At 42.9% G+C, this 12,792-nt stretch overlaps 1 protein-coding gene and 1 long non-coding RNA gene across 5 annotated transcripts in view; one reads left to right on the top strand and one right to left on the bottom strand.

Annotated features, from left to right (window-relative positions):
• Positions 1–1,878, bottom strand: part of LOC140907018 (uncharacterized) — a 45,373-nt gene extending 43,495 nt beyond the window's left edge. For both annotated transcript variants that reach the window (XR_012157336.1, XR_012157337.1), the window contains exon 1: positions 1,723–1,878. This is a non-coding gene — a long non-coding RNA (uncharacterized lncRNA). The remainder of the gene's footprint in view (positions 1–1,722) is intronic.
• DSP (desmoplakin) overlaps positions 832–12,792 on the top strand; it is a 49,798-nt gene continuing 37,837 nt past the window's right edge. For 2 of the 3 annotated variants that reach the window (XM_073332095.1, XM_073332094.1), the window contains exon 1: positions 835–1,568. In XM_073332095.1, coding sequence (XP_073188196.1) covers positions 1,378–1,568 — 191 coding nt within the window. In that variant the 5' untranslated portion in view covers positions 835–1,377. Of the gene's footprint in view, positions 1,569–12,792 lie in introns of all 3 variants that reach the window. The other variant, XM_073332093.1, reaches the window with a different exon arrangement.

The raw sequence follows: 12,792 nt of genomic DNA, 5'->3' as shown, positions 1-12,792 counted from the left end.
TGCAGCGCAGCTCTCTACTACCTTAGTAGAAGCTCTAGGAAAATTACCCTCCGGTAGGAGCAGTACTTGTGCAGTCTGGCCTTCCCTCTATGGCTGCCTAGTTCTGCCCCTGCTGGCTTAGAAGGGGGTGTGACCACACCTCAGCCTTACTTCCTCGCATTGCCCGAGGGGAAGCTACCAGGCCTCAGTCCCTCCGAGCAGGAAAGTTTGCAGCGATAGTCGTGCCTAACCCGTGAGTGCACGCGAGGGGAGGCTCCCTGCACGCTGCGCATGGTGGGTGGGGGTGAGCGCGTAGGTCATCCACACCCGAGAACCCCGCTGCTGACCCTGGGGACGAGCAGTGTGGAGCGGACAACAGAGACAAACCATCCATAGAAATGCAAATACCCAGCCGTGGCTCCCAGCTGTTATTAAAAACAGCCACACAGTTGCACAAGGCGGCAACTCGCTGGGAGGGGGATCTGCAATGAGCCGGTCATTCGGACCCACCGCTGCGCAGCTGGGAACAGGGCGCTCCGCTTCCCCTGCGTGGAGACACTCCCATGCGCTGCCTCTGATCGTCTCCCTGCCTCCCGGTGGTTGGGTGGAGCTGGGGGCCTCTGTAAAGGAAGAGCCCAGCCGAGCTCGTGTGTGTGTGTGTTGGCCAGGGGCCCCGCGCCCTGAGAGCAAGCGGCTGGGCTGGGGGTGGGAGTCAGATGCCGTGTGAACCTGAGCCAGACACAGGAGGCGAGGACAGGACAGGACAGGACCGGACCGGGGAGGGGAGGGAGGGAGGGGTGGGAGCGGCGGTGGCTCCACGCCCAGGCTTGTTATTGTTTAAAAAAGCACCCAAAAGGTGTGGCTGCGCCTGTCCTGCGCCAGCTGGGAGGGACTAGACCTCACCTCCTCCTCCTCCTCCTCCTCTACCACCTGCAGCAGCCCGGCTTTCCTGCCATTGCTGCTCCTACCTGGGCACCGCGGAGACAGACGCCTGCGCCCCTACCACGCTCTGCTTAGTTTTATACCCGGCCGGTGCCATTTCTCCTGCTCCCCTCGCTACTCTGCTTGGCAGGCCCCTCTTCTTCCCCTCCCGCTGAGGACAGCCGATCCGCCCCCCCCCCTTTGCACACCTGTGCCTTTGCAACCGCCCCCCCCCATTCTGTAAGTCTGTCCCCCTCCTCTGAGCTCACACCAGTCCCCCGCCTACCCTTCCTGGGCAGACGCTCCAGCTAGGGGCGCTGGCATTTCCCCCCTTCTCCTCCCCACCTGTCGGTCCCGCCCCTTTTCGTCCTGGTGCTCGCAGCCCCGATCCCTGGGAGCCGGCCTGGCCCTGAATGACTCTGCCCTGATCGCTTTGTCCGCCCCGGTGCGTTCGCTGAGCCCCTGCCCGCCGCCGAGATGAGCATGAACGGCGAGTCCCACCCGCGGCTCAACACCATGTCCCGGATGGTCGGAGCCGAATCCGGCCCGGATATGCACTACGAGATGAACTCCCATGTGGTCGGCGGCGGCGGCAGCAGCCATGCTACCCACAAAATGTACACCATCCAGAAAAGCTACGTACAGGACTTCAGCTCGGAGGGATACGGGTAGGTGCAGCCGAGGGCCGGCCGTGTGTCCCCCAACGGGATCGCGGGCGAAAAGAAAAAGGAAACCTTGCTAGGCAGAGTGGGGGGGGGGGGTCGCGACTCAGTCCCAGAAGAGATCAGGCGCTGCAAATGAGTGGAGAACCTGCAGACATACCTCCTCCTGTTCCCCTTCAGGTACTCTTGATGCACCCTGTGTAGGGGACGAGTTATTCCACCCAAACGCCTTTCTAACGCGAGTGAGCCTTGAAGTTTGTAACTTACTGCTACTTTTGCATGCTGGATTTCTGCAGGCGATTCATTTCGCCTCAGTAGTTCCTTGTTTGTTTGTTTGGTACATTTGGGCAGGAAGAAAGGAGAATACTCCCTGCACGAAGAGGGAATTATTTATAAGTTACTTATTCCATTTGGGAAGGAAGAAAGGAGAATGCTCCCTGCACGAAGAGGGAGTTATTTATAAGTTACTTATTCCATGTGCCGAACAAGGTCTGTGTCCTGGACGTTTATCTGTTACAAGATGAAACCGTTACCTTGCCAGTGCTCTTTGATTTCCCTTCCTGTGAAATACAAGAACATTTTTGGTTGTTATCCTCTCTGGCTCTGCAGGCTTTCTTTTTACTCTCCCTTGGAGTGGAGATCTGGGCCTCTTCAGAAACTGTTAGATAAAGCTCTTTAAAAAAAGGAGGACTTGTGGCACCTTAGAGACTAACCAATTTATTTGAGCATAAGCTTTCGTGAGCTACAGCTCACAGTATGCATCCGATGAAGTGAGCTGTAGCTCACGAAAGCTTATGCTTAAATAAATTGGTTAGTCTCTAAGGTGCCACAAGTCCTCCCTTTCTTTTTGCGAATACAGACTGTTAACACGGCTGTTACTCTGAAACCTGTCATAAAGCTCTTTGCAACTCATCTACGCCCATGGTATTTTATTGCCTGTGGGCGAAGCAAAATTAACCATAACACAAAGAGAAGGTTCAGCAGCCTCTAGCCATCTCAAAATGGAATGAAAATAAAAAGAACCATTGAAAGACTGTGCAAACACTATAATAGGGAAAAAGAAAAGGAGGACTCGTGGCACCTTAGAAACTAACAAATTTATTTGAGCATAAGCTTTGGTGAGTTAGTCTCTAAGGTGCCACGAGTCCTCCTTTTCTTTTTTGCGGATACAGACTGACACAGCTGCTACTCTGAAACCTATAATAGGGAAGTGATTTTGTTGGGGGTTGTTGCTGTTCAGTACCCTGGAAGGGATCAAGCTGCCTTATTGTCTTTGTTGCTGTTTGGATGCATTGCTTTAAAAAAAATATCGAAGGTTACCAAATGCTATGTATTCTGTTTCTGTAACAAAGCCCGGCTTGAAGTTGTGGGGTTCTAACTCTGACTTCGTATCCAGAGCAGGGACGTGGCAGGGTTGACAGCTTGTGTAGAAGTTTCCACTTTCGGCCGTATAAAGACTCCTGTAATGGCGTCGGTGTTGCTTATCAACGGGAGACATCAATCACTGTTGCTCTTAGCATTCTGTCAGGTGCTTTTAAATAGTTAGGAAAAGCAAATAGGAGTGGATTGTCTAGGTGGACAAAAAGAGAACTAGTTTGGAGTTCACCTTTACTTTTCAAAATCCGGGTCCACTTTTTGTGAGTGTGTGCAGCTTGTAATACAGGACACTTTTTTGAAAACTGCATGTTGTGTAATTCAGAACCTTTTATCTCCTTTCCCCCACCCCTCAAATTCTTTGAAGAAAATCCTTTAAAAATAATTAGTTGGCCTTAGGGTTGGTGGAGGCAGTCCAATAACAGAATATTTTCATAAACATTTCTGGTTTATTGTAACTGCTGTGAACCAGGTTTGAAGTCAACTCAGAGATTAGTACTATTTACAGCTTATTGTATTGGAGTTTGCTACTGTTTTCTAAGTAAGCTAATTTTTGTGAGTCCTTTGAGAGCAAGCAAAGAATAATTTTAATTATTACTTGGATCACTTTTCTACTTCATAGAGGGGCTCTCTCTGCGGGACTTAGGTACTAGTTAGAGCCACTACAATATTGGATAGTGAAAGCAGGAAAATCCCCCTAGTGTAGATGCAATTATACCAGTATAAAAGTGCCATATACTTGTACAGTCTGTTCTGGTTTGCTGAAGTGAAATAAACTATGCTGGTACAAAGCACATTATACTGATATAATGCTGTGTGCATATTAGGGCTTTTACTGTCATAACCATGAAAGTGAAAAATTACAGCTCTTACTGACAACGTCATGCCAGTAAAACTTTTTATATGTAGACCAGACCATAAATTGTGAAATCGTTTTTTATTAATTCTGCATTTGTTTCTAATCTCTGCCAGCCATTACAATCTAAGGCCATGACCCTGTAATGGATTTCATCAGATTAGACCCCTGTACTCCCAAGAAGGATTTCTCTACATAGTTCAGTTTGTGAGACTTGGTCCTAGTTGTCAAATTCTGATTTACTGAAGACTTTGAGAAACTATGGGCTAGAACTTGGCCCTACCAAATATTAGTAGTCTGGTCAAGGTGTATATAGAAAAGAGCTTTTCGGTTAATCCCTTTGGTTCGTGATTCACATGGCTGAAAAGTAGCATATATATTTTACTTCAGTCATACATTGATATTGCCTGCATGAAAGATAAACCATCTAAATCAAATCCTGCTCTCAATTATACTTTGGTAAATCTGGAGTACCTCTATTAAAGTTATTGACTTCAGCTGAGTTCTTTGGCTATACAATGGTGCAACCCTGACTTACAGTAGAATTTGACCCTGTGATTTTTTTGATGGCACATTGTCTCATTTCTTCCCAGGAATGCGTGAAAGGAACTAGACGAGTATAAACAAACTGTATTGAATCAAGTACCTCCATAAAATACATTTTGCAACTTGCAACTCTGCTTAAGTACATACAATCCTTTATTAGTGGGCCACACAACAGCAAACATTACATGTTTGTTTATTGTGAATTAGATGCCCAATCTTCTGGTTCTTAGTTTAGTTTATTTCTGATAAGGTGCCCTCACGTCATAATTAAAGATAATTAATTGTTATTACAAACCAATATATTACTATTACACATATTGTAATAATATAAATTATAAAACCTACTCATGTTTGAACTCTAAATTGCTGTATAACTGTAATAATACGATGTTTTACCAGTGGTGTGTAGCATCACTCAGTTGTGGAATCCTTTGATGGAGATCTCCTGTACTTTAACTCCGAGATACACAGGCTGTGTTACATTCTTAAGGCTTTATTCTGCCATCAAGAGCTCACCCACAAATCCAATTAATAACATTTAATATAAGCTATAAATGTAAATTAATGGAAGAATACACTCCTCCTCTACTCTAGTCTGTCCTTTATGGGTTTTACCCCAGTGTAACTACTTTGGCTTCATTGGAATTATTCCTAAATTTCTCCTGATTTGAACCAGAATAATTGACAGATATGAGGTTCCTTTAATTTATTTTTGTTTAACACTCATTTTAATTAAGCTTTTCTTTATTTTTTTAATAGTGGTATAACATTTCAATCTGGACTTGATTGAGAGTGCTGTTGTTAAAGGTCTAGCATCAACATCCTTTCATTTCTTCTTGACAGCCTATCCTTTGTTTTCATCTTTTTACTGACAAGGCCAAATCTTGCCAGGAGTTCAGACTAAAAATCCTCTTGACTCCATTGGGAGATCTCCCCATGGAACCCTAGTCCCTTAGATTTGGTCCCATTTTCATAAGATTTCGTGTCAAAACTTCATGTGAATGCAGGGGTGCTGGAACAGTTTGTACAGTGGGGGTGCTGAGAGCCATTGAACCAAACTGTAAACCCTGTATATAATGGAAACCACTTCTAACCAGGGGGTGCGGCAGCACCCGTAGTTCCAGCACCTTTGTGTGAATGAGAAATTAATGTTATAAACAGAGAGATGAAATGCATTTGTCCAAAATGTTTGAAACTTTTCTCTTCAAAACATTGAACATCTTTACCCCAGTCTGAGGAATAATTCTTTGCAAAGGTTGATGTTTCTAAAATCAGTTAGGTGTTTAGCTGGGATGTGTCCAAAAGATATAAGGACATTTTTATTACTGTATAACTAGAAAATAATTAGCACCTGATCCTGCAGCTGTGCTGTTTGCAGAGCTCCCATTGAAATTGAGAGTTCTGCCTGTAGCAGGTCTGCAGGATCGGGGCCATAATCTATTCAATCAATCTTATAAATGGCATTCAGGCTGGCAGTTTGTATGCCAGATTTCAGTGGAGATGTTAAACCTCCAAAACTGGGATTTTTTTAAAATGCAAAAGCTACTGTAGCTTAATCTTAAAATCAGTAGGGTTACATTTGGGGCCTCATCCTGCTGCTTTGGGGACTACACCCCTCCCCCTCTTATTTGCATTGAGTAACATCTTACTCACAGAGCAGTGTTAGGCACTCCCTACCCTTAGGGCTGAGTATGCTGTCTCTGCTGTATTCCCAGCTTCTGCTGGCCTGGGAACTCTGGATGAGCTTGAGTCCTGAATGTAGATACTGTTTGACAAAACTTCTCACCAGTTGCCAGTTCATCGGGCAATTGACTATCTAACCCTTTGCTATCTAGGGATAAAATCCAATATACTATGAAGGGAAAAAAAGACAGTGTCAAATTCTGCAATTTCACTTGTCATTTCGAAGATCAGATAAAAGTTCACTCTATAGCTAATTATCAGGCAGATAATACTTGGCTACAAATCCAAATTCACTTAAATACATGAGCTATTTTGAAAGTACTGTAGCTCACACGCCCAGCAAGTTGCAAGGGAGTGAGAAATCCACATACCAGACCTGAAGTAACTTGTAGGGTCTGGCAGAATAACAAACAGTACACTGGGAAGAAAAGTCTGGAGTTTCCTTTGTTCCTGCCTATCGAGCATTGCTGTGGTTTACAGGGCATTTGCTATACACTGATAAGATTGCTTCCCCTTCACTGATAATATTGCTACCCCTTCACAGTCTCAAGCTGTGAGTGAGGTGGGCCGTTGCTGTGACCAATAAAAAGATCAGACGATTGTGTTCTTTGCTTTCTATCAATTTGCCAAGTGCACATCAAACTAACAAAGCTAATTACTGTCTGTAGGTCAGCAAAAGAAAACCCACAGCAAGAAATAGGGTGGGCAATTGGGAATTGTTTGGGAAATAAGGAAGAAAAACAAGTTGTCACTTTTCATAACTCGCTCTTTACAGGAGAGTGGGTGAGACCACTTCCTTACAAGCTGTCTTCCTAGGAAAGAAGCCTTTTTCAAGTGATGTATTTAGTGTAGTTGTAGCTGTGTTGGCCTCTCTTTCAAATGAGGCTTCTGCTAGAAGAAGTATATTTCCTGGCTCTGCACACTAAGCTACAGCCTTTGGGCCCAATTCCATGCTCCTTGAGATTTAAGAATGGGAAAGACAAAGTTATGTGGGTAAATGTTAGTGAAGCATATTCTACTTAGCAGATAAATAGTGTGTTTAAGAAGATGTTGTTGTTTCTAAGGCTTAATCCTGTATGTTTTAACAGTGAAGAAACTCCCATTGAAGTCAGTGGGAGTTTTGCATACGTAAGGTCTGCAACTTGGGTGAAATCCTGGGTCCATTGAAGTCAGTGGGAATTTTTCCATTGACTTCACTGGAGCCAGGATTTCACCCAAGTCTTTCTTTCTATTGCTAGATAAAGCTCTTAATCCTGTAAGGTACTGAGCCTCCTGAGCTGTGCTCCCTCAACTTCTCTTGAGTGGAGGATGCTTACCATCTCTCAGAAGTTCAGCACCTCACAAGATGAGTCTGTTTGGTGAGGCTTCAATATGCAAAATGAGCATTTGTAACAAAAGTGATATATTGAAAACTCAGTTATAATATTCCTGATTTTTCATGCATTCGCCTTGGGAAACAAATCTTGTTTTATGGTATTTTAATTTTTGGTTACATCTGTTTGAATATTGTGACTAGATATGTAGCTACTTTTTTATATGCTCCTCTTCAAAATATCTCTCATTTGTATTTTTCTGTGAGCATATAAAATTTATAACACACAGGTTACAGCTTTTGTTAGTATTTGATTGGAGTGCTTTTGTGTCCAAGTTCAGGACCACCTGTGACTAGCAGGCAGCAAATATAAAGCTGTTCAGCAGTTGTTTAAACAATGATGTATACATCACTTGCTCTTAGAATTTAGAATCCAGTTCAGGTTTTTATTAACCACTGCTGAGTGAGCATATCAAATAATACCTTGATGAATCTGTTGCTTGTTCAGACAAGTTTGAGAGAGTGGGGAAAAAAAAAACATGATTTTTTTTTTCTCAAGTGTTGGCTTGTTGCATATAGCAATTGCTTGGGTCTTTGAACCTGAGCATAAAGATAATTTTAAAAACTTGTTTTAATTGTGAAAACAGGAAAAATTGTTTCTCTGGGGGGCCAACCATTGAATGCCTTCTTTAGGTGTCGTTGGCCCTTTGATGTGTAGCCTTTTACACACAGGTTTGGCCTTTTTGCATCCCTTCTGTGCTGCTGACCCCTTGGGTTCTGTACTGAGAATAGCTCAGCTGCACTTGAGGATCAGGGCTTAAGTGTTTACAAAGGAGAAATCACTTCTTTTCAAAACCTATAATGTAAGAAATCTTTAGACTATTTAAATGTTTCTAATAACACTAACAATGAGCAACACTGGATGCTGGAGAAGAGGCTCAGAACTGTAAGCGAGTTCTTGCTTAGTGCAGCTCTGTTGCTGACTCCTTGCGTGGCCTTGGGAAAGTGTCTCTTTCTCATTTAAAAAGTAATGTTTTCTTTTTTCCTCCCCTGGGAGTTGTGAGGATTGTTGCTAGTTAACAGGCATATATAGGATTGGGTGTGGGAGGTCCTGTACGTGCACAATTGAAAACATGGTTTAAAATCTAAGGATAATTAGTTAGGACCAGATTGAGACCCACCCTTCTGTGGGTGTGGGGAGCTGCTCATGAAATCTCCTGCTCCTGAACAAAGCAAGGATCACAACAGCAATCCCTGAGGAGCTGCGGCCTTGCTTCCTCATGGAGAACCAAGGACTAATGTAGTAGTGATGATCCTAATGAATGGAGCAAAGTGTATGCCTTCAATGCACAAGGAGAACTTTGAGGGATTCTGCCTCATTCCCTTCTGGTGCTCCTCCTGGAATGGTACTTGCTAGACTTTTTGCAAAATACACAACCCTGCCCTATGTTTTAAAAGCTGCATCTCTGCCCCCAAATCAAATTGTTTTGCTATACACAATACTTTTACATAAAAGCGCAAAATGCTCCTTTGCTGCTTTAGGATATTTTAATAACATGCTTTTGGAAGTCATGAATTCGCATCAGAATAAATATTCTTCTTTAAGGCTTTGAGATGTAATTAAAAATATGGATTTATAAATCATTCTAGACCTAAGGCCTGATTCGCCATTGCCAGACTCTGTTCTTATGCCAGTGTAATTCCATGGGTTTCCATTAACTTAAACAATGTAAAACTAGAATAATGGAATGGTGAATCCGGTCCCAAATGCATATTTAGTAAAAGTCAGTGCACTCTTGTTTTGGAAGTCCAGACAAAAGACCTCATCTCTGATTTTTCCCTCTATCTAAATAGACAGGTTATTTGATTTTGACATTGTGAATCACAGGTTCATCTAGACTAAGTGAAAGAATGACTCCATATGTGATAAGGACCATCTTCGTACTGTGTGTGTGTACAATGTCTCGTGGAACGGGACCTTGATCCCTAACTGGGGACTCTGTGTGCTATCTCAGTACAAAATAACAACAACAATCCTTTATTTTCATATCTGGAAGTCTGTTTCATCTCAAACAGTCTCTGAAGATGTGTGTGTCAAAATGATGCTTCTGTAGCAGCTCGCTTGGTTTGAATCACATCAGGGTTAACTAGATCCTACATCCTTGTGAGGAACATAAATGGAGTTTGAGGAGCAGCCGTGTTTGTCCGTATCCGCAAAAAGAAAAGGAGGACTTGTGGTACCTTGGAGACTAACAAATTTATTTGAGCATAAGCTTTCGTGAGCTACAGCTCACTTCATCGGAGGCATCGGATAAATGGAGTTGTGTGCGGAGTGTATTGGTCATTTGGATGAGCCTTTAAAAATCAAGGTTCTGTCTTCCATGCATGAATATTAAAGATGTCATATCACATTTTACAAGAAGTGGGATTTTGCCCTGATTTCTCTGGCCCAAGCTTCTCTTCCCAGCTGTTCATCCACTTGTCTGTTGCCTCCATCACAAGATTGGCTATATGATTGCTAGGCAGCATGATTGGGATTTTCGAAGGAATGCAGCCTTGTCCTAACTGTTCCTATTGAAGTCAAGAGGAGTTTTACCATTGACTTCAACAGGAATAAACTCCTCTAACTTAAGTAGGAGCAAAGAGTTAGGTCATGGCTGATGGTTTTTTGAAAATGCTACCCTGTATTGCTTATAAAGTACTTTACAGTTCTAGACAGTGAAAAATATTATGGTGTACTAATGTAAGAGATTGCAACATGTTGATGAAAAATCATAGTGATATTTAATCCTTGATATCATAAGAGGTGGTATACATTTCAACAACCGGTTAGATTTGCTTGCTGCCACTGTTGTAGAGTTTCTGTGTCAATCAAAGTGGGTTTAGGCATTATATTAGCTAATATTTCTAACAAGTTCTCAGTTGAAAGTTCACTTCCATATTCTTTTAGTTTTAAAACAGGAGGGACATTTTTGAATGTGAGTGCATGTTTGTGCAGAAAAATCCTCTGCAAAGGCCAGCTCCTTGGCTAGTGTAAATCGGCATAGCTCCATTAACTTCTTGGAGCTACCCTGTCTTACACCAGCTGGGGCTGTTGCACCAAATAGCTACACCTGCCTGGCGATTCTATGCAGAGCTATTTTTGTTGCACTTCACCAAAGCAAAGTTTTTATTTCTGGAGTTAGTCTTTCTAAATTTTTAAAGTGAAACTGATGCTGAAGTACAGAAGCTCGTACTTTCAGATACAGGGATCTTTTTCTCTAGTCAGTGCATGCCACAGTTAATGCACAGATACGTGTAGACTTCCTGGATTTATACTTGTTCTTCAGTCTTTTAAATGGTTGTAGTAGGTTGGTTTATTTGGAAAGGATTTTCTTCATCATCTTTGGAGATAATTAGACTGACATAATGGACCATTTGGAATTTGCATACATTCTTTGTGCCTTACCTCAGTTGGTATGAATCCACAGAGCTCCACTGAAGTCAAAGAAGCTATGCTCCTTAGCCCCAGCTGAAGATCTGGTCCTTACATTAAAACTCCTGTGAATGTAAGGCATTTTACTTTCAGAGAGGGCACCTAAAAATCAGTAGGCAAAAATACTGTTCTTATATGCTAGTTTAAAAAAAAAACAAAAAACCAAAACTTGAAAAATGTAGGCCACTTAACAAGAATCCTCCCTTTTTATGTTTTGTCTTTTGAGTGCAAATAATTGCAGGTGCAATTGTTGTAATGTAGATTTTAGGGGGAGACAGGTACTTGGAGATCCAAAGACATCAGCTGAGCCCACAAAGAATTATGGCTGTAGAAAAGGAGCTTGGGTTAAAATCGAGTCCATGCTGTTTGGCTTTTCTTCAGTCTGGTTTGAAATACCCAGGAGTGCATATGGCCCAGATCCTGTGCTGCTGCCGAGCAGTGCATGCTGTAGCGTGGAAAGTTAGCTTTATGTCACCTTTGTGCTTCTCCAGTCTTGGGTTGTTTGTACTCCAGTTCTGGTCTCCTGGAATAACCTAAAGCAGTTTAGGCACTGCTCTGAATTGTGCTGGCTGCCATTGGCTGTTCCAGCAGATGCTTATTGCTGGGGCACAGAGAAGCCCCAATCGTACCTCTTTGCCCCAACCACCCCTCCTTGGCTAGCTGCAGGGAGGTAGGTGCAATAGGAGCCGTTACAGCAGCTCTTCACCACTAAAGGATTTTCCTGCGCTAGAGTGATCCTCGTGTGTCCAGCTACAGCAAAGGATTTAGGGCCTTTTTGTGCTGGTGGCACAAAGCAGAGGAGAATCCAGGCCTGTATCCTTAGAGTTAGTATCTTAAGGCCCAGTTCTGAAAACCTGTTGTTATAGGGCCTAATCCAAAGTCCAGTGGAAAGATTCCTGTTGACTTCAGAGGATGTTCTCGCTCATTAGATGTCAGTGGAATTACTTGGGATGAAGATTTGGGTCTTTAGCAATTTGTAATGGGAAAATTCTATATACAGTGAGCATGGTACACAGAGAGCTGGGTTAGTACAGGAAGCATATACGTTTCTTACCATCTCCTGGCAGTCGTTTATTTCTTTTTCAGTGGCAGGATATGTTGGAAATATAAACCTAGGAACAGTCTGAGTTTGTCTGGGAGCTGTGATTCCATCTGCAAGGGGTGGTTCCCAGTTTGAAGCACCTCACCCATGTTCAACTACCACTGCTTCGCTTTGGTGGCTGAATCGAAAGATAGGCAAATACTGACAAAAAAAAAACCTGTACATGGGCACTATCTGGTCATGTGATCTATAGGTGAATGGCAATATACAGTAGATCATATGCAAATAATCACCCGAAAAGGAATTCCACTCTGACCCATCTGCTTAACTTGGGCACCCATATTTAACACCTCAGATAAATCTAGTAGCAGGTTTTTGCTTAGAGCCCTGAATTTTTTTTATTACTATTATTATTTGGTAGAACAAGTGCTCATACAGTTCCCTTACTGTAATGCCTTTAAGACATTGTGGTAGCTTCAAATATTACCTCTGATACAAGGATACTTGATGCACCTAGCCTCATGATTACGTTAAATTCAATAATACTTCACACAGGCAGTTGTGACACACATCTTCCTAGCTCTAATATATGCTGTTCCATAGGAGAGTGTAGAAGGCCCGATCCTGCATTCCTTTTGCACTCCAAAGTTCAGGATCAGGCTCATAATGTATACAGATTTATGTGCTACTATTTGGTATAGACTATGAAGAATTTAAGGAATTTGTTACTCTTGTATGATGGGTATGTTCCCCTGCTATGGTCACAGATCTGTGCTAGAATAAGAACTTTCTCCTTTACCAGGTGCCAGCTCCTCCCTTCTGCTTGGTCCTACCTTTAAGTTGTCATCAAGCCTGTGCTTCTAGAATTACAGCCTGTTCCCACAGAGATTGTTATGATGTTGCAGAGTCAGCATTCTGACTTCACTGCAGGATAAAATAGGA

This window comes from Lepidochelys kempii, chromosome 2 (assembly GCF_965140265.1).
Source record: "Lepidochelys kempii isolate rLepKem1 chromosome 2, rLepKem1.hap2, whole genome shotgun sequence".
Taxonomy (NCBI): Eukaryota; Metazoa; Chordata; order Testudines; family Cheloniidae; genus Lepidochelys; species Lepidochelys kempii.
This window is presented reverse-complemented; position numbering and strand designations above follow the sequence as displayed.